The following is a 22,141-nucleotide window of genomic DNA, read 5'->3' as shown; positions in this document are numbered from 1 at the left end:
CGACATCACTGGGTAAGCCAGCATTTATTGCCCATCCCTAATAGCCCAGTGGGCAGTTAAGAGTCAACCATAGTGCTGTGGTTCTGGAGTCACATTTACACCAGACCGGGTAAGGATGGCAGTTTCCCCCTCGAAAAGGACATTAATGAACCAGGTGGGTTTTTTCTGACAATCAACAACAGAGTCATGGTCATCTATACACTCATAATTCCAGATACTTATTGAATTCAAATTCTACAATCCTGTGGCAGGATTTGAACCTAAAGCCCCAGATTAACAGTCCAGTGATAATACCACTAAGGTTGTTGTCTCCCCAGATGTTGTTGACTCACATCATCCTTCAGCCCTGTGGGGCTGCCAAGTGCAATAGCAAGTTTCTTGAAGGTGAAGGTGGGAGTGGTATAAAGGGAACAAAAAACCCTTTCACTCTCCTAGCAAGCTAAATTTCCAGTTTTGAAGATGCCAACGTTTGGAGATACTTCCACCTGCACAACTGTGCGTAAGTTACAAAAAGTATATGGATGGACTGAGTAGACAAACTGACAGCTGGGAGTTCCTTGTCTGGAATAACAAATTCATTTGCTTTGGGTCCAAGAAAAACAAATCAGAACATGTGCATAAATGTGATAAACCATGTATAGCAGAGTTTAAAAATCACACAACACCAGGTTATGGTCCAACAGGTTTAATTGGAAGCACACGGCACGGTGGCACAGTGTGACACCACATTTCCCGCCTCAGGCGACTGACTGTGTGGAGTTTGCACGTTCTCCCCGTGTCTGCGTGGGTTTCCTCCAGGTGCTCCGGTTTCCTCCCACAGTCCAAAGATGTGCAGGTCAGGTGAACTGGCCATGCTAAATTCCCCGTAGTGTTAGGTCAGGGGTAAATGTAGGGGTATGGGTGGGTTGCGCTTCGGCGGGTCGGTGTGGACTTGTTGGGCCGAAGGGCCTGTTTCCACACTAATGTTATCTAATGTAATAATCTAATCTCACACTAGCTTTCGGAGTGACGCTCCTTCATCAGGTGATTGTGATTCATCAATCACCTGATGAAGGAGCGTCGCTCCGAAAGCTAGTGTGCTTCCAATTAAACCTGTTGGACTATAACCTGGTGTTGTGATTTTTAACTTTGTACACCCCAGTCCAACACCGGCATCTCCGAATCATGTATAGCAGAGTTGCAAAGTGATTGAGACTTAAGTATTTGATGTTAGTGCACAAACAGAAGGAAATTAAGCAGGGTAATGAATGTTGGCGTTTGGTATGGGGGACTAGAAGTCAAAATGAATAAGCGCTGCATCAGTTGTACGGAGTCATAGTCGGGAATCTATCTGTAGGCTGTTCAGTTTGGGACACCACATTTCAAAGGATATATTGGTTATGGAAGAGGTAAAGCAGGCATACTAAATTGACCGGTTTAAAGGGTTACATTTACAGAGAAGTTTGCAGAAACATGGCGCGTGTTCTCAAACCTGGAACACTCAGGCCCATTGACCATTGCAGAGTGACTGCCGCTTGGTTTTTTTGAAGTGTCAGATCAAAGAGAGCAATGGCTTCACTTGTTGACCCTACATCACAACCTCCTAGTTCCTCCAAAAATCAATTCTCATAACCTCTCCCTCCCCACTGCCATTCGCTCAGATCCCAATGCTATATTTATTTATTTCATCTGCTTGGGACATCAGAAATACTGCATTGCCTGCAAGATGCTTTGGGAAATGAAATTACTTATGTAATGTAAAAAATACTGCAGCCATTTTGCACACAACAAGCTTCCACAAATATTAACATGGTATTGATCAGATAAAATGCAATAATACTGAAGGGGGGAAAAATATTGGTTAAAATATACGGGACAGTCCCTCAGCTCTTTAAAAATCAAATCATGGGATCTTTTAGATCCAAATGGAGGATGCAGCAGCCTCAGCTTAACGACTTATCATTCAGAACCTCTGACAGTGCAGCAATCACTCAGCACTGCACTGGGATGCCAGCCTGAATTTTCCTGCTAAAATCCCTGGATTTGAACTTTCAGAGGCAAGTGTATGATGCACTAGGCTTCCCATAATGTCCATAGCAGCATTATATAATTAGAATCATTACAGGATAGGAGGCTGCCATTGATCAATCAAATCAACATCAGCGCTCTGTAGAATAATTCAGCAAATGCCAATGCCCTACAAGTTCCTTCTAAAACCATTAACTGTCTCCACTACCACGCTCCTAAAAGACGAGAGAGATCCAGGCACTGATAGGACTAGCACCAAATAAAGGATGGATTAAGAAAGTGTTAAAGAGAAGTTTTTAAAAGAGTGCCTTAAAGGTGGGAGGAAATTCCAGAAGATCAGGTTCAGGAAATGGCAGGCCTAATTACCATTAGTGGAATGATCAAATTTGGAGATACATATGGCCAGAATTAGAGTGGTAGGGCTGGAGGAAAGGACATTACATAGGCTGGGCATAGAAGATCATGCAAGATTTTACCAAAGAGGAAAGTTTTAAAATTGAGGTTTATTGTATAGGAAGGCAAACCACAGGGGTGAAGGAACAGTACAGAAAAGGCACAGTATAAAAGGAGGCTGTTTGACTCACAGTAGCTACGTCCACTCTTTTAAACTGAATACATTACCATTGCAAGGACTTCATATCCATTTATCCAAATCCCTTTGAAAGTTATTACTGAACCTGCTTCCACCATGCTTTCATATAATTCATTTATAAATCTACGACCTCCACCACTTCCCCTACCATCACCTCCCTCCATTCTTGAAATCTGCACTCGTGTTTGGAATCTTCAGACTTGACTATTGTGATGTTCCTCTAGCCTACTTGCATCACCTGACCACCTTAATCTAAAAACAAGCCCACTGACTATTCTTTCTTCAATATTTATGCTAAAAGCATCAGTTAGCATGTGCGCTTGAACCAACATAATTGACTATTCCAAGTCAATAGCTCATACAACACTGCCCTGGAAGGATGCTTGCTACATTTTTACACAAGAGAATGCAGAATTAAACTGGAATGTCTTCAGTCTAGCATGCTTCTGCACGTTATTTGAATATTCGAAATCTAGTTTTGAACCTGAAACACATGAATAAAGTTCACTCTAAAATGCCATTTATAGGACAGCAGAAACATTTTGAAATTTTATTAAAATTAATAGTTGTCTAATGAGGAAAGGTTAGACAGTCTAGGCTTGTATCCCCTGGAGTAAGAGACAACTCAAAGTATAAGATCCTGAGGGGTCTCAGCAGAGTGAGATGAGATGACATTTCTTTCCCTCACAGGGTCATGAGTATTCAGAACTTTCTTCCTCAAAATGTAGTGGAAGCACATTAAAATGTGAACCCTTGCCCCTCATTCCAGCTCCTTAGCCATGTATTGATCTGCTGTATCCTCCTCATCCTCTCTCTAGCACATGGTACCAGGAGTAATTCAGATATTACTACTCTCAAGGACCTACTTTTTAATCTAATTTCCTATATTCTCTCTAAAGAACCTCATCGCTTTCTCTGCTCATGACTTTGGTACTAACATGTACAACGACCTCCAACTGGTCACTCTCCTCTTTCAGAATATTCTGCACCTGCTCAGGGACATCCTTAACCTTGGCACCAGGGAGGCAACACACTATTAAGATGTCTCGCTGACATCCACAGAAATGCCTGCCTCATCACAAGCAATCGCATCAAAACTGATATACCCCTCTATAGTAGAGCCATTCATGGTACCAGAAATCTAACTATCAGTGCTACATTCTGCTGAAAGGCCATAATCCCTCCAGTAACTAAATCAGCATACTAGTTTGCGATGGGGATAGCCACAGGAGACTCCAGCACTACCTGCGTACCTCTCCTATCTTTCCTAGTGGTAACCCAGCAATCTGACTTTCTTTCCTACCTTCCAGAAACTGCTATTCATCACATCCCCTGGCTCCTGTAAATTCCTTGTTGCCTCTAACTGCCACACCAACCAATCTATGCAATGCAATAGGATGTGCATCTAAACACACTTCCTGCAGACATGGTCTCCAGGAACACTGAAATGCTCTCTCAACACCCACAACCTATAGGAAGAATATATCACTAACAAAAGTCATCTCTGCCCTTTAAACAATCTATAAACCCAGAAAATACCTAACAAAAAAACAACACACTTTGCTCAAAAACTAATTTACTGCGCAAAACTAATTGCTCAAAACATTGCCCCGGCATAACTTAATACCTAACTTTCATATTTAAATTCAATCAAGAGACAGATCTCAATAGTACATTATAAAACCCATCATCTTACTCATTATTATAGATTTGCAAAAGAAAAAAATTATTGCTTAACACTAAATTGCCCTGAAAGGTAGTGATGATGAGGGACCTCTACATTACAATGATGTTGGAAAAGCACAGTAGGTCAGGCAGATTTTATCTCTCCACCCTGGAGGGTCCCTGCCTTCAGTCCTGATGAAGGGCTTTTGCCCGAAATCTTGATTCTCCCGCTCCTCGGATGCTGCCTTACCTGCTGTACTTTTCCAGCAACACTCTAATCTAGACTTTGATTTCCGGCATCTGCAGTCTCACTTTTGCCACCTTGATGAGGGACCTCCTTGAGCTAGAGCAGTCTTTTCAATGTGGATTGCAGTGCTGAGGGGAAAGTAGCACCAGGGTTTTGACCCTGTGCCAGGGTGAAAGGTTATCAGAGATAAATGGAGTAAATCTCATCCACCATAATCTTACTGGAAAGCAGATCAGGGTCAAGGGTCAGCTGGCCTATTCCTGCTCAGAATTCATACGTTTGAAAGATGGCAGAACCTAGATAATTCCCCTTCATATGAAGCATATTAAATAGTGTGCAGTTTCCATACCGGTCAGTGATGCAAAAGAAAGAAATTTTAATTCATACATGGGACATGTGCTTTGTTGTTGGCTGGGCCAGCATTTATTGTTCGTCCCTAGTTGCCCTTGAGGTGGTCGTGGCGAGCTGCATTCTTGAACCACCACAGCTGATGTGGTGCAGGTAGACCCACAATGCCGTTAGGGAATAAGTTCCAGGATAGTGACCCAGTGATACTAAAATGATTGGTAATATATTTCAAGGTTAGGAATGCAAGTGGCTTAGAGGGAAACTTTCAGAGGCCGGTTGGGGGAGGTTCCCATGTATTTGCTGCCATTGTCCTTCCAGATGGAAATAGTTGTGGGTTTGCCATCCAAGAAGCATCAATGAATTTCTGCAGTGCACACCGTTGCTACTGAGCACTGGTGGTTGAGGGCGTGAACGTTTGTGAATGTGGCGCCTATCAAGGGGGCTGCTTTATCCCGGATGTTGATTGTTGCAGCAGCTGCACCATCCGGGCAAGTGGGAAGTATTCCATCAGACTCCAGACCGGTGCCTTGGAAATGGTGAGCAGGTTTTGTGAAATCACAATGTAGGCTACACGGTGACTATTAATCCAGAAAGTCTGGTTATGATCGGAGGGTCTGGGTTCAAATCTGCCATGGCAGATGGTAAAATTTTGACTCAATTAAAAATCTGGAAATAATAGTTCAATGAAAGCCCTGAAATCAAATGTTGATTGTCAGGAAAAACCCATCTGGTTCGCTACTATCCTTTAAGGAAGGGACTCTGCCATCCTTACCTGGCCTAGCCTACACTCCAGATGCACAACACTGTGGTTGAATCTTAACTGCCCTCTGGACAATTGGACATGGCCAATAAATGCTGGCCTAACCAGTGATGCCCACATGCCATGCATGAATATAAAGAAAATCCTCTGATATCCTCTCAAAGCCACTGTATTTACATCGCCAGTTCAGCTTCTAGAACATAGAACATTACTGCGCAGTACAGGCCCTTCAGCCCTCAATGTGGCGTCGACCTGTGGAACCAATCTGAAGCCTACTTATCTTACACTATTTCATTTTCATGCATTGTTTGTCCAATGACCATTTAAATGCCCTTAATGTTGGTGAGTCTACTGCTGTTGCAAGCAGTGCATTCCACACCTTACTACGGAGTAAAGAAACTACCTCTGACATCTGTCCTATATCTATCACCCCTTGTGCTAGCCATCACCATCTGAGGTAAAAGGCTCTCACTGTCCACCCTATTTAAGCCTCCAATTACCTTTATATGTCTCAATTAAGTCACCACTCAACCTTCTCTCTAACGAAAACAGACTCAAGTCATGCAGCCTTTCCTCATAAGACCTTCCCTTCATACCAGGCAACATCCTAGTAAATCTCCTATGTACCCTTTCCAAAGCTTCCACATCCTTCCTATATTGTGATGACCAGAACTGTATGCAACACTCCAGGTGCAGTTGCACCAGAGTTTTGTACAGTTGCCGCATGACCTCATGGTTCTGAAACTCAATCCATCTACCAATAAAAGCTAACAAACCATATGCCTTCTTAACAACTATCAACCTGGGTGGCAACTTTCAGGGATTTATGTACATGGACACAGATGTCTCATGTCCATCTATACTACTAAGAATCTTACCATTAGCATACTACTCTACTTCTGTTGCTCATTCCAAAGAGAATCATCTCTCACTTTTCCACATTAAACTCCATTTGCCACCTCTCAGCCCAGGTCTGCAGCTTATCTATATCTCTCTGTAACCTTCAGCACTATCGACAACTCCACCAACCTTAGTGTCATCCGCAAATTTACTAACCCATCCTGCCACGCCCTCATCCAGGTCATTTATAAAAATGACAACCAGCAATGACCCCAAAACAGATCCTTGCACTCTACCACTAGTCACTGAACTCCAGGATGAACATTTCCCATCAACCACCACCTTCTGTCTTCTTTCAGCTTGCCAATTTCTGATCCAAACTGACAAACCACCCTCAATCCCATGCCTCTGTATTTTGTGCAATAGCTAACTGTTGTGAATCTTATCAAACGCCTTACTGAAATCCATATACACATCAACCACTTTACCCTCATCCACCTGTCTGGTCACCTTCTCAAAGAACTCTAAGATTTGTGAGGCACGACCTACCCTTCACAAAACCGTGTTGACTATCTCTCATCAACTTATTTCTCTCTCGATTATAAATCCTATTTCATATAACCTTTTCCAACACTTTACCCACAACCAAAAGTGAGGCTCTGTGGTCTACAATTACCAGGGTTGCCTCTACTCCCTTTCTTGACATTTGCTGTCCTCCAGTCTTCCAGCACTATTCCTGTAGACAATGACGACAAAGATCAAAGCCAAAGGCTCTGCAATCTCCTCCCTGGTTTCCCAGAGAATCGGAGGATAAATCCCATCTGGCCCTGGGGACTTCTCTAGTTTCACACTTTCCAGAATTGCAACATCTCCTCGTGAACCTCGATCCTGTCTAGTCTAGCAGCCTGGATCTCAGTACTCTCCTCAACGACTTTGGCTTTTTCCAGTGTGAATATTGATGAAAAATATTCATTTAGCGCTTCCCCATCTCCTCTGACTCCACACACAACTTCTTATTACTATCCTTGATTTGCCCTAATCTTACTCTTGTCATTCTTTTATTCCTGATATACCTATAGAAAGCTTTAAGGATTTCCTTGATCCTATCTGCCAACGACTTCTCATGTCCCCTCCTGGGTCCTCTTAGCTCTCTTTCGGTCTTTTCTGGCTAACTTGTAACTCTGTTTGTCCAATGTGTGCAGGAGGGTTTCCTGACACAATATGTAGATAGGCCAACAAGATGTGAGGCCATACTGGATTTGGTTCTGGGTAAGGAACCAGGCCAGGTGTTAGAATTAGAGATAGGTGAGCATTTTGGGGACAGTGACCACAATTCGGTGACTTTTACTCTAGTGATGGAGAGGGATAAGTGTGCACTGCAGGGCAAGAATTATAGCTGGGGGCAGGGAAATTATGATGCGGTGAGGCATGACTTAGGATGTGTGGCTTGGAAAAGTAAGCTTCAAGGCAAGGGCGTAATTGATATTTGGAGCTTGTTCAAGGAGCAACTATTGATTGTCCTTGATAAGTATGTACCCGTCAGGCAGGGAGGAAAGGGTCGTGTGAGGGAGCCGTAGTTTAATAAGGAATTGGAATCCCTTGTTAAATGGCTACCCGCCCTTAATTTAAAGCTATGCCCCCTTGTAATACCCGACTCAATACGCGGGAGAAGGTTCATACTGTCGGCCCTATCTAACCCCCTAATCATCTTGTACACCTCATTCAAGTCACCCCTAAACCTTCTTTTCTCTAGTGAAAACAGCCCCAAGTGCCTCAGTCTTTCCTCATACGATTTTCCTTCCATACCAGGCAACATCCTGGTAAACCTCCTCTGCACCCGTTCCAGTGCCTCCACATCCTTCCTATAGTATGGCGACCAAAACTGCACACAATATTCCAGATGCGGCCGTACCAGGGTCTTATACAACTGCATCATGACCTCAGGACTCCGGAACTCAATTCCTCTACCAATAAAAGCCAGTACGCCATATGCTTTCCTCACCGCACTATTTACCTGGGTGGCAACTTTCAGGGGTCTGTGTACATGGACACCAAGATCCCTCTGCTCATCCACACTACCAAGTATCCGACCATTAGACAAGTACCCCATCTTGTTCATAGGATGAGGGCACTGTTGGTCCGGCCAGCATTTATTGCCCATCCCAAGGAACTCTTAAGAGTCAACCACATTTGCTGTGGGTCTGGAGTCACATATAGGCCAGACCAGGTAAGTATGGCAGATTCCTTCCCTAAAGGACGTGAGTGAACCAAATGGGTTTTTCCAACAATCAGCAACGGATTCATGACCACCATTAGACCATCATTTTCATTGAATTCAAATCCCACCATCTGCCATGGCAGGATTCAAACCCAGGCCCCCAGAAACATTCCCTGAGTCTCTGGTTCAATAGCCCAGCAATAACACCACTAAGCCATCGCCTCCCCCCAGTTTACTTTTGCTGATGCTCCTATCTTGCTGTGAGGGTAGACAAGAGTCTCGGTTTGACACTTTGTCTAAAAGGTGGTGCCTCAGACAGTGCAGTGCTCCCTCAGTGTTGCACTGGAGCCTTTGACACTTTGCATTCATATCTCAGTAACGCAGTCTGGCAAGTAAAGGTTAATTTCTAACTAGTCAGCATGGTTTTGTGAAGGGCAGGTCGTGCCTCACAAACCTTATTGAATTCTTTGAAAAGGTGACGAAGGAGGTTGATGAGGGGAAAGTGGTAGATGTGGTATATATGGATTTTAGTAAGGCGTTTGATAAGGTTCCCCATGGTAGTCTACTGCAAAAAATACGGAGGTGTGGCATTGAGGGTGGGTTGGAGGTTTGGATTAGGAATTGGTTGGATGGAAGAAGACAGAGGGTAGTAGTTGATGGCAAATGTTCATCTTGGAGTGCCGTCACTAGCGGTGTTCCGCAAGGATCTGTTTTGGGACCATTGCTGTTTGTCATTTTTATAAATGACCTGGAAGAGGGGTTAGAAGGTTGGGTGAGCAAGTTTGCGGATGATACGAAAGTCGGAGGAGTTGTTGTCAGTGAGGAAGCATGTGGCAGGTTACAGCAGGATATAGAGAGGCTGCAGAGCTGGGCAGAAAGGTGGCAAATGGAGTTCAATGTAGCTCAGTGTGAGGTGATTCACTTTGGTAAGAGTAACAAAAGGATGGGGTACTGGGCTAATGGTCGGATACTTGGTAGTGTGGATGAGCAGAGGGGTCTTGGTGTCCATGTACACAAATCTTTGAAAGTTGCCACCCAGGTAAATAGTGCGGTGTGGAAGGCATATGGCGTACTGGCTTTTATTGGTAGAGGAATTGAGTTCCGGAGTACTGAGGTCATGTTGCAGTTGTATAAGACTCTGGAGTATTGTGTGCAGTTTTGGTCGCCATACTATAGGAAGGTTGTGGAGGCACTGGAACGGGTGCAGAGGATGTTTACCAGGATGTTGCCTGGTATGGTAGGAAGATCGTATGAGGAAAGGCTGAGGCACTTGGGGTTGTTTTTATTGGAGAAAAGAAGGTTTAGGGGTGACTTGATAGAGGTGTATAAGATGATTAGGGGTTTAGATAGGGTCGACAGTGAGAATCTTTTTCCACGTATGGAGTCAGTTATTACAAGGGGGCATAGCTTTAAATTAAGTGGGGGGGTAGGTATAGGACAGATGTTAGGTGTAGGTTCTTTACTCAGCGAGTCGTGAGTTCATGGAATGCCCTGCCAGTAGCAGTGGTGGACTCTCCCTCATTATGGGCATTTAAGCGGGCATTGGATAGGCATATGGAGGATAGTGGGCTAATGTAGGTTAGGTGGGCTTGGATCGGCGCAACATCGAGGGCCGAAGGGCCTGTACTGCGCTGTATTCTTCTATTCTATTCTCAAGTGCCCTAACTCAGCCTTTTTCATCCTCTTGACAAGAGATTCAACTTCTTTAGCAAACCACGGTTCCCTCGCTCAACCACTTCCTCCCTGCCTGACAGTTACATACTTATCAAGGACACGCAGTAACTGTCCTTGAACAAGCTCATTTCAATTGCACCCATTTCCTGCAGTTTCCTTCCCCAACCTATGCATCCTAAATCTTTCCAAATCACAATTATCTTGCCCCCAGCAATAACCCTTGCACAGCATTATATACCTATCTCTTTCCATTTGAAAGTAAACATAACTGAATTGTGGTCACCATCACCAAAATACTCACTTACCTACAAATCTAACACCTGGCCAAGTTCATTACCCAGTACCACATCCAACGTGTCCTCAACCCCTTGTTGGCCTGTCTACATACTGTGTCAGGAAACCCTCCTGCACACTTTGAACAAAAACTGGCCCATCTGAAGTATTCTAACTATTGTATTTCCATTCAATACTTGCAAAGTTAAAGCCCCCATAACAACTACCCTGTTACTCTCACTCCTATCCAGAATTATCTTTGTTACCTTTTCCTCTACATCTCTGGAACTATTCAGAGGCTTATAGAAAACTCTCAAGAGGGGTGACCTCTCCTTTCCTGTTTCTAACCTCAGCCCTTACTACCTCAGGAGACAAGTCCTCAAACGGCGAAAGTGATGTCTGCAGATGCTGGAGATTACAGTTGAGTGTGGGGTGCTGGAAAAGTCTTCCAGTGATCCCTAACATTACAGATACCCAATCTTCAGCCAATTCATTTCACTCCACATGATATGAAGAAACAGCTAGAAGCACTGGATACTGTAAAGGCTATGGGCCATAACAATATTCCAGCAGTAGTACTGGAGATGTGTGCTCCAGAACTTTTTGCTCCCCTAACCAAGCAGTTCCAGTGCAGTTTCTACACTGGCATCTACCCAACAATATTACCAATTGCCCATCTATGTCCTGTACACAAAAAGCAGGACAATTCCAATCTGGCCAGTTACAGTCAGATCAGTCTACTCTCAATCATCAGTAAAGCGATTCCTGATTAACAGCTTATGCGCGAAATGTCAATTCTCATGCTCCTCAGATACTGCCTGACCGGCTGTGCTTTTCCAGTACATCACTTTACTGATGACTGAAAGTAGACTGATGGGGCCATAACTGGCCAGATTGGATTAGTCCTGCTTCTTATGTAAAGGACATAGATGGGCAATTGAGAGAGGCTGTTATATGGTAAATCTGCAGGTTTCCTTGCCCATGTTTGACCTGATGCCAAAATAGAAGACTCCTATGCAACATCCCCCCACCACCCCACTCCCTGACCATGTTGCATCAGCACCTCTACAAGGTCAGTTTTCTGTCCTGACAGGGAAGCTGCTGCGCCAGGAACTGAACCCAGATCCCTAGAGCATTTGCTGGGTTGCTGGATTACTAGTCTAGCAATAATACCTCTACACCCATAATCATCCCACACAAAAAAAAGCCACTTGTATTTCTTCTCACACAATTTGACACTGGCATTATTCAGTTTCGTACTACTCTTCACAGTATAGGATCAGGCTAATCAGGCTAATTACTCAGCAAATCTTTATGAATTTCACAATACTCTGCAAATCTTTAGCAATGAGGTAGCAAAGGATCAGTGTTTCTCTGATTAATGTTTGGGCAGAGATTGCAGGCATGAAATGAAGTACAAAACAAAGTTCTTGTAATTGAGCAATTGAAACAGGTTAGTGTTTTACACAGGAACAGAAAACCAGGAGTAGAAATAGGCCATTTGGGCCTTCGAGCCTGCTGTGCCACACAATGATCATGGCTGATCACCCAACTCACTACCCTGCCCCTGCTTTCCAACAGATCCTTTGATCCCTTCAGCCCAAGAAATGTGTCTATCTCCTTCTTGAAAACATTGCATTTTGGCTTCAACCACTTTCTGTGGCACAGAATTCCACAGGCTCATCACTCTCTGGGTGAAGATATTTCTTGTTGTTGTGGTTCTGTTCGCCGAGCTGGGAATTTATGTTGCAGACGTTTCATTCCCTGTCTTGACATCCTCAGTGCTTGGGAGCCTCCTGTGAAGTGCTTCTGTGATGTTTCCTCTGGCATTTATAGTGGTTTGAATCTGCCGCTTCCGGTTGTCAGTTCCAGCTGTCCGTTGCAGTGGTCGGTATATTGGGTCCAGGTCGATGTGCTTATTGATTGAATCTGTGGATGAGTGCCATGCCTCTAGGAATTCCCTGGCTGTTCTCTGTTTGGCTTGTCCTATAATAGTAGTGTTGTCCCAGTCGAATTTGTGTTGCTTGTCATCTGCGTGTGTGCCTAAGAATAGCTGGTCGTGTCTTTTCGTGGCTAGTTGGTGTTCATGGATGCGGATCGTTAGCTGTCTTCCTGTTTGTCCTATGTAGTGTTTTGTGCAGTCCTTGCATGGGATTTTGTACACTACATTGGTTTTGCTCACAACACAAATGTAGTGTACAAAATCCCATGCAAGGACTGCACAAAACACTACATAGGACAAACAGGAAGACAGCTAACGATCCGCATCCATAAACACCAAACTAGCCACGAAACGACACGACCAGCTATCCTTAGTAGCCACACACGCAGATGACAAGCAACATGGAAGCTTGTGTGGGCTAATGGCCGGATACTTGGTAGTGTGGATGAGCAGAGGGATCTTGGTGTCTATGTACACAGATCTCTGAAAGTTGCCACCCAGGTAAATAGTGCGGTGAGGAAGGCATATGGCGTACTGGCTTTTATTGGTAGAGGAATCTGGACCCAATATACCGACCACTGCAACGGACAGCTGGAACTGACAACCGGAAGCGGCAGATTCAAACCACTACAAATGCCGGAGGAAAGATCACAGCAGTGCTTCACAGGAGGCTCCCAAGCACTGAGGATGTCACCTAGACAGGGGATGAAACGTCTGCAACACAAATTCCCAGCTTGGCGAACAGAACCACAACAACGAGCACCCGAGCTACAAATCTTCTCACAAACTTTGAAGATATTTCTCATTTCTGTGCTAAAAGGCCTATCCTTTATCCTTAAGACTATGATTACTTATTCTAAACTCCCTGGTCATGGAGAATATCATTCCTGTTTTGCCAAAGGTTTCATCTGCAATGCTAATCTGCCTTTCTCAGCGCTGGCAGACACACTACATGCTCAATGAGTTTACAGATATCTCAAATATTTTGCTTTTATATACTTTAGACCCAAGAAGGTGCAAATATTTTCTTCAATTCGTTTTCTGCTGCTCTGTTATATGGTTAACAGCTTAAAGTCAGAAGACACTGACCTTTCTGTCCTGTTTGGTGTAAGCCCAATGCTTTCAGGTAGCGAATACTTGTGCTTTTATCCTTGGGATTCAGAGGGTTTTTCTTTGTTTGTCGCACCACTTTTGAGAACGCCAGTTTCATGTGTTGTTCTACAGTCTTCAACAGGAAGTACCTTAATGGAAAGAGAGAGTCAGGCTCCGTTAAAACAAAAAATTCCTAATTCTGGTCCCAAACAGTTTGCAAGAAACAGACCATTTGCTTCCCAAACACAAACTAGTCATGCACCAAAGTTAACCTCTAAGCTAAGGTGGAGATGAAATCAACATTCTACTCACGGGAGGAGAATAACATTGTCTAATTACTGTTTATGCTACACCATGTATTAAAACAAAAGATTGAAGACTAAAATCTATAGTTGGTACAGTCCTGATGGTACAGGAAACTGGTTATATTTCAGAATTCCATAAATGTTTCTTGTTTACAAACAACAGCACTGATGACATAAGCAGCTTTTCTGGTTCACAGTAAGTATCATTCTTGTATGAAATGTACCTATAAAATGACAATGATTCTCAGATTTTCAGGAACTCGCTACGCAGCAGTTCATCTAGCATTCCCTAAACTAGTGGATTTAGGAACCCTGTTGGACCTTGTTTGGACAATAAGAATTAATGAGCCTTTCATAGAAAAAGTCAACACATTTCTAGTGAAGTTGATGTAGAAATATAAAATCAGCTAAAGATAAAAAGGTTCTTTCTTTGCACATTTATTTGAAACTAAAATATGCAGATATTGGTTTTATTTAAATCAAAAATTAAGTGTCACGCAGAAACTCCTACTAAGGAAGCAGTTTGGATCATTAACCCCATTGTTCTACTTCTTACCATTGGTGCCTAAGGGATGCTATCTTTTCTTACAGGAGGACGTTTACTTTCAATTATAAAAGGCATTGTTATGCGCTATCAAACTAAGCAGCAATCCGTGCAGTGCCTGGTTTTAAAACAGTTCTTTCCTCATTTCAATCCAGAATCTCAACTGCATCTAGGGACGAACAATAAATGCTGGCTCAGCCAGCGACACCCACATCCCACAAAAACATTTTTTACAGTAATAAAATGCTAAAATCATCAATAGTTCATAACATCGGAGAGAAAACCAGGAAACTTTCCACACAGGCACTTCACACCTGAAGTAAATAAATAATGAGGTATTTCAGGGTTAAATAACTTAAAGGGAACTCACTTGGTGTTGAAGAACATGAGAGTTGTAAGGAGGGTGGAAGGTGAATGAGCACCAAGTTGCTTGCATTCCCACAACATCTCCTCTGTGATGTGGCTAGGGATCATGTAACCTGTTAAGCATATGATACAATACTCACAGATTTGACAAACTATTTGGCATGAACACTAAACTCCCAGATATGCTGCAAATGTCAAATGCTACCCTAAATGTTTGATTAACATTCTTATTCCAGACAGAATTCAGTCAGTTCTCAATCCAGTTGTTGAATTAACAGTTACAACACAGAACAAAAGTGCCACTGTGAAGTTGAAATAAAAGGCATTTTTTAAGAAACAAATTATCTTCAAAAGGAACACAAATACAAATTGCTGAAAAATCAGCCAGTTTGGCAACATCTGTGAAGAGAAATCAGAGCTAATGTTTCCGGTCCAGTGACCCTTCAGAAGTCCTTCTTCAATGTTCTGAAAAAGGGTCACTTGACTTGAAATGTTAACTCTGATTACTCTACACAGATGCTGCCAGACCTGTTGAGATTTTCCAGCAATCTGACAGCTCATTCTATACACGTACCACCCTCTGCGTGAAAAAGCTGCCCCTTATGTCTCTTTTATATCTTTCCCCTCTCACCCAAAACCTATGCCCTCTAGTTCTGGACTCCCCCAACCCAGGGAAAAGACTTGGTCTATTTATTTTATCCATGCCCCTCATACTTTTGTGAACCTTGATAAGGTCACCCCTCAGCCTCCGACACTCCAGGAAAAACAGACCCATCCTATTCATCCTCTCCCCATAGCTCAAATCCTCCAACCCTGGCAACATCCTTGTCAATCTTTTCTGAACTCTTTCAAGTTTCACAACACCTTTCTGATAGGAAGGAGACCAGAATTGCACGCAATATTCCAACAGTGGCCTAACCAATGTCCTGTACAGCTGCAACATGACCTCCCAACTCCTGTACTCAATTCTCTGACCAATAAAGGAAAGCATACCAAACGCCTTCTTCACTATCCTATCTACCTGCAACTCTACATTCAAGGAGCTATGAACCTGCACTCCAAGGTCTCTTTGTTCAGCAACACTCCCTAGGACCTTATCATTAAGTGTACAAGTCCTGCTAAGATTTGCTTTCCCAAAATGCAGCAACTCAAATTTATCTAAATTAAACTTCATCTGCCACTTCTCAGCCCATTGGCCCACCTGGTCAAGATCCTGTTGTAGTTTGAGGAAGCGTTGTTCGCTGTCCACTACACTTCCAATTTTCATGTCATCTGAAAACTTACTAACCTGTATCTCTTATGCTCACATCCAAATCATTTATGCAAATGACAAAATGTAGAGGCCCCAGCACTGATCCTTGTGGCACTCCACTGGTCACAGACATCCAATCTGAAAAACAACCCTCCACCACCACCCTCTGTCTTCTACCTTTGAGCCAGTTCTGTATCCAAATGTCTTGTTCTCCCTCTATTCCGTGAGATCTAACCTTGCTAACCAGTCTCCCATGGGGAACCTTGTCGAAAGCCTTACTGAAGTCCATATAGATCACATCTACTGCTCTGCCCTCATCAATCTTCTTTGTTACTTCAAAAAAACTCAGTCAAGTTTGTGAGAAGACATGATTTCCCACACAAAAAGCCACGTTGACTATCCCTAATTAGTCCTTGCCTTTCCAAATACACGTACATCCTGTCTCTCAGGATTCCCTCCAACAACTTGCCCACCATTGACGTCAGACTCACTGGTCTATAGTTCCCTGGCTTGTCCTTACCACCCTTTTTAAACAGCATACTTCTTTCTCAAGTCTATATGCACATTCAAAATGCAGTTAGCGCATTCAAGAGATAAGCTCTCAATCTTACCCCTGATCCAAACATGTTGTGCTGAAATGTAGACTATAGTCTACCCGGGTGATTGCACATGAAAACCTGCCAAAACGCCACTTGAACATGTCTTTCACAGAACAGAAACATACAGCACAGAACAGGTCCTTCGGCCCACGATGTTGTGCTGAGGTTTAATCCTAATGTAAAAATATAACAACTTAACCTAGGCACCCCTCAACTCACTGCTATCCACGTGCATGTCCAGCAGTCACTTAAATGTCCCCAATGACTCTGCTTCCACCACCACAGGTGACAACGCATTCCATGCATTCACAACTCTCTGCGTAAAGAACCTACCTTCCTCTTAATATCTTCAAACTATGACTCCTCATACCAGTCAATCCTGCCGTGGGGAAAAGTCACTGGCTATTGATTCTATCTATTCCACTCATTATTTTGTACACCTCTATCAGGTCTCCTCTCTTCCTCCTTCTCTCCAAAGAGAAAAGTCCGAGTTTATTCAACCTTTCTTCATAAGACAAGCCCTCCAGTCCAAGCAGCATCCTGGTAAACCTTCTTTGCACAGTTTCCAAAGCCCCTGCATCTTTCCTAGAGTAGAACTGGACATAATATTCCAAGTGTGGTCTCACCAGGGACTTGTAGAGCTGTAGCAAAACCTCGCAGCTCTTAAACTCTATCCCCTTGTTAATGAAAGCCAAACCACCATGTGCTTTCTTAACAATCCTATCCACTTGGGTGGCAACTTTGAGGGATCTATGCACTTGAACACCCAGATCCCTCTGTTCCTCCACACTGCCAAGACTCCTGTCTTTAATCCTATATTCAGCATTCAAGTTTGACCTTCCAAAATGCATCACTGCACATCTATCCAGGTTGAACTCCATGTGCCATTTCTCAGCCCACCTCTGCATCCTGTCTATGTCGCGCTGCAGCCTGCAGTAGCCCTCTATACTATCGATGACACCTCCAACCTTGGCGTCATTGGTAAATTTACTAACCCACCCCTCAACCTCCTCATCCAAGTCATTTATAAAAACTACAAAGAGCAGAGGCCCAAGAACAGAGCCCTGCAGGATCCCACTCAACACTGACCTCCAGGCAGAATACTTTCCATCCACAACCACTCTCTGCCTTCTGTCAGCCAGCCAATTCTGAATCCAGATAGCCAAATCTCCCTGTATCCCATACTTCCTGACTTTATGAATGAGCCGACCATGGGGAACCTTATCAAATGCCTTACTGAAGTCCATATACACCACATCCACTGTCTCAACACCTCCTCAAAGAACTCAATAAGATTTGTGAGGCACGACCTGCCCTCACAAAGCCATGCTGACTGCCTTTAATCACACTATGCTTTGCCAAATAGTTAAACATCCTATCCCTCAGAGTTCTTTCCAAAATTTTGCTGACCACAGACGTAAGACGGACTGGTCTGTAATTGCCAGGGACTTCCCTATTACCTTTCTTGAAAAGAAACAACATTTGCCTCCTTCCAATCCTCCAGTACAACTCCTGTGGAGAGGGAGGAGGCAAAGATCCTCGCCAGTGGCTTAGCAACCTCCTTTCTCGCTTCCTTGAAGAGCCTAGGATAAATCTGGTCTGGCCCTGGGACTTATCAATCTTAATGTTTTCCAAAATTTCTAGCACATCAACTTCCTCAATCTTGATCTGGTCAAGACTACATCACAGCTCCTCTAAGTTTTCATTTACAACAAGTTCCCTTTCCTTGGTGAAAACCGAACCAAAAAACTCATTTAGGGCTTCCCCTATCTGCTCAGACTCCATGCACAAGTTCCCTCCGCTATCCCTGATCGGCCCTACCTTCTCCCTGATCATTCTCATATTCCTCATGTATGAGTAAAATGTCTTTCACTGATTTATTTTTTCAGTAAATACTCTTTTAAGAAACAAAAACTACAATTATATTGCCTAAAAGGTTGGCCATATCCATTTGTGTTCCGACAGAAATACACATGTAGGCATTCACTTACCCAGAGAGCTGACCTGAGGTTGCCAATCTTTCAACACCTCCTGTAGCCTCTCTGTAAACTTTGTATAATAGATATCTGAAAATATATCATCCACCCTGCCATTTTCAAATAGATACTGAAAAATAAAATATAAACAGTGAAATAAATGAGATATTTTCAATAAAATGGCAGTACATGCATGTAATACTTCTGTTATCTGTACATGTGCATAAACCAACCTGGCTAAATAATGTCTTTCAGGGAAAGAAATCTGCCACCCTCACCTGGTATGGCCTAGACAGGACTCCAGACTCTCAGTAATGAGGCTGACTCTTAACTGCTCTTTGAAATGGCCAAGCAGGCCACTTGGATGTATCAATCGCGAGAGAGTCTTAGAAAATCTAAACCGGATGGATCACCTGGCAATGACCTTGGTATGGGAAAAAACAACAGCTGAGACAGGCCTGTTGCCCTTGCAAAGTTTCCTCACAATAACGTGGAGGTTAGCGCCAACATTGGAAGAACTCTCTCACAGACTAGTCAAGCAACAGCCTGACATAGTCTGAAAGGTATGATTTTATGAGTATGACTGTGTCCCAGACACCAACATCCTGGATATGTTCTGCCCCACTTGCAGGACAGACCCAACAGAGCTGGCGGCACAGTGGGATACAGTCAGGAGAGCGCTGTTCTGGGAACTTTTTTTTTTTTAATTTCACTCATGGAAATCGCTGGCTAAGCCAGCACCTATTGCCTACACCTAGTTGTCCTTGACAAGGCAGTAGTGAGCTGCCTTCTTGAAGCACTGCAATCCAACTGCAATAAGTTGACCAATAATGCCCTTGGGAACTGTATTCCAGGATTTTGACCCAGCAAGAGCGAATGAACAGCAATATATTTCCAAGTGAGGATGGTGAGTGGCTTGGAGGGGAATTTGAAGATGATGATATTTCACATATCTGCTGTCCTTGTCAGTCCAAATAAACTGGTTGTGGGTTTGAGGAGTTTCTGCAGCTCATCTGTTAACTAATACGCACTGCTGCTATCGAGAGTTGGTGTGGTGAGCTATAGGGAGAGACTGAATAGACTGGGGCTCTTTTCCCTGGAGTATCGAAGGCTGAAGGGTGACCTTATAGAAGTTTATAAAATCATGAGGGGCATGGATAGGGTAAGTAGTCCAGGTGTTTTCCCTGGCATCAGGGAGTTCAGAGCTAGAGGGCATAGGTTTAGTGAGAGGGGACAAATTTAAAAAGGGACCTAAGGGGCAACTTTATCATGCATAGGATAAGTGCCAGAGGTAGTGATGGAGGCTGGTACATTTACAACATTTAAAAGACATTGGGGTGGGTACATGAATCAGAAGGGTTTAGAGGGATATGGGCCGCATGCTGGAAAGTGGGATGAGATTTGTTTAAGATATCTGGTCGGCGTGGACAAGTTGGACCGAAGGATCGGTTTCTGTGCTGTACATCTCTATGACTCTAAGTGGTCTATTTTGTCCTGGATAGTGTCAAGCTTCTTGAGTGTTGCTGGAGCTGCACCCATCCAGGCAAGTGGGGAGTATTCCATCACACTCCTGACTTGTGCCTTATAGATAGTGGACAGTCAGAAGATGAATTACTTGCTACAGTACTCCTAGCCTCTGTCCTGCCACTGTGTTTATGTGGTGAGCCCAGCTGAGTCTTTGGTAACCCCAAGGACGTTGATAGTGAGGGATTCAGTGATGGCAACACGATTGAATGTCAAGGGCACAAAGGTTAGTGATTAGATTATGTCTTACTCGAGATGATCATTGCCTCGCGTTTGTGTAGCGAGATGCAATCTTAAGTATTCTTCCTTTACTCCCTCTCCTTGCAGAATTTATGGTTACCTCCTTTCATTTCCTCTTCCAGCCACTAGGGGCCGAGCTTCACTATCGAGGATATGAGTAACATCCCGGAAGCAACAATAAATCAGGAAATGGAAGGGACTCTGGAAAATCAGAGTCACCAGAGAACTGGTGCTGAGTATACGATATTTTGGCTCAGTGGTTAGCACTGCTGCCTCACATCACCAGTGACTCAAATTCAATTCCAGCCTCAGGTGGCTGTCTGTGGGGAATTTTCATATTCTCCCTGTTTCTACATGGGTTTCCAGCAGATGCTCTGGCTTCCTCCTCAAATTCAAAGATGTGCAGGCTAGATGGATAGCTTATAGATCAGGGTCTCGGTATGCTCTTTGGAGGGTTGATGGGCCAAATGGTCTCTTTCTGTAGTGATTCTATAATTTGATGGTGAGAATATGGAATTTTCTACCACAGGCAATAATATGGATGACATTTAGAATGTTTGGGTAATGCAGCACAGGACGAGGCCATTTACTCATTAAGTGAGGCCATTTACAGAACATGGAGGCAGACCCATTTGTCCAACCAGTCCATGCCAACAATAATCTCAAACTAAACTAGTCCCACTTGCCTATGCTTGGCCCATATCCTTCCAGTGCAATTATGACAGGATGCTGGATAGACATGAAATGGAAAGATGCTGCTGACAGTAAAAGCTGAGGTAAATTGTACAAAAGGTTAATTTGCAGCAGGAACATTGACAAAGCAGGAGGGCTAGAAAATTATAGGTCAATTAGCCTAACCTCTGTTGTACTTAAAATTCTAGAATCCATCGTTAAGGATGAGATTTCTAAATTCTTGGAAGTGCAGGATTGAATTAGAACAAGTCAGCATGGATTTAGTATGGGGAGATCATGCCTGACAAACCTGTTAGAATTCTTTGAAGAGGTAACAAGTAGGTTAGACCAGGGAAACCCAGTGGATGTTATCTACCTAGACTTCCAAAAGGCTTTTGATAAGGTGCCTCACGGGATGCTGCTGAGTAAGGTGAGGGCCCATGGTGTTTGAGGTGAGCTACTGGCATGGATTAGGGATTGGCTGTTTGACAGAAGGCAGATAGTTGGGATAAAAAGGTTCTTTTTCGGAATGGCAGCTAGTGACAAGTGGTGTCCCGCAGGGTTCAGTGCTGGGGTCGCAGCTATTAATTTCATACATAAATGAACTGGATGAAGGGACTGGGGGCATTCTGGCGAAGTTTGCCAATGATACGAAGTTAGATGGACAGGCAGGTAGGACTGAGGAGGTGGGGAGGCTGCAGAAAGATTTAGACAGTTTAAGAGAGTGGTCCAAGAAATGGCTGATGAAATTCAATGTGAGCAAATGCCAGGTCTTGCACTTTGGATAAAGAACACAGGCATGGACTATTTTCTAAACAGTGAGAAAACTCTTAAAGCCAAAGTACAAAGGGATCTGGGAGAGCTAGTACAGGATTCTCTAAAGGTTGCCTTGCAGGTTGAGTCCGTAGTTAAGAAAGCAAATACAATGTTGTCATTTATTTCAAGAGGGTTGGAATGTAAAAACAGTGAGGTGCTACTGAGACTTTAGAAAGCTCTGGTTAGGCC

General features: G+C 43.6%; 1 protein-coding gene across 3 annotated transcripts in view; it reads right to left on the bottom strand.

Moving 5' to 3' along the window:
* LOC122559112 (transcriptional regulator QRICH1-like) overlaps nt 1–22,141 on the bottom strand; it is a 75,667-nt gene that overhangs the window by 11,147 nt on the left and 42,379 nt on the right. For all 3 annotated transcript variants that reach the window (XM_043708423.1, XM_043708420.1, XM_043708424.1), the window contains exons 6-8: nt 18,716–18,830; nt 14,878–14,986; nt 13,656–13,807 (exon numbers count right to left, since the gene is read on the bottom strand). In XM_043708423.1, coding sequence (XP_043564358.1) covers nt 13,656–13,807; nt 14,878–14,986; nt 18,716–18,830 — 376 coding nt within the window. The remainder of the gene's footprint in view (nt 1–13,655; nt 13,808–14,877; nt 14,987–18,715; nt 18,831–22,141) is intronic.

Source organism: Chiloscyllium plagiosum, chromosome 18 (genome assembly GCF_004010195.1).
Source record: "Chiloscyllium plagiosum isolate BGI_BamShark_2017 chromosome 18, ASM401019v2, whole genome shotgun sequence".
In the NCBI taxonomy this organism is placed as follows: domain Eukaryota; kingdom Metazoa; phylum Chordata; class Chondrichthyes; order Orectolobiformes; family Hemiscylliidae; genus Chiloscyllium; species Chiloscyllium plagiosum.
The sequence above is the reverse complement of the archived record's forward strand: the minus strand, read 5'-3'. Positions and strand labels throughout refer to the sequence as shown.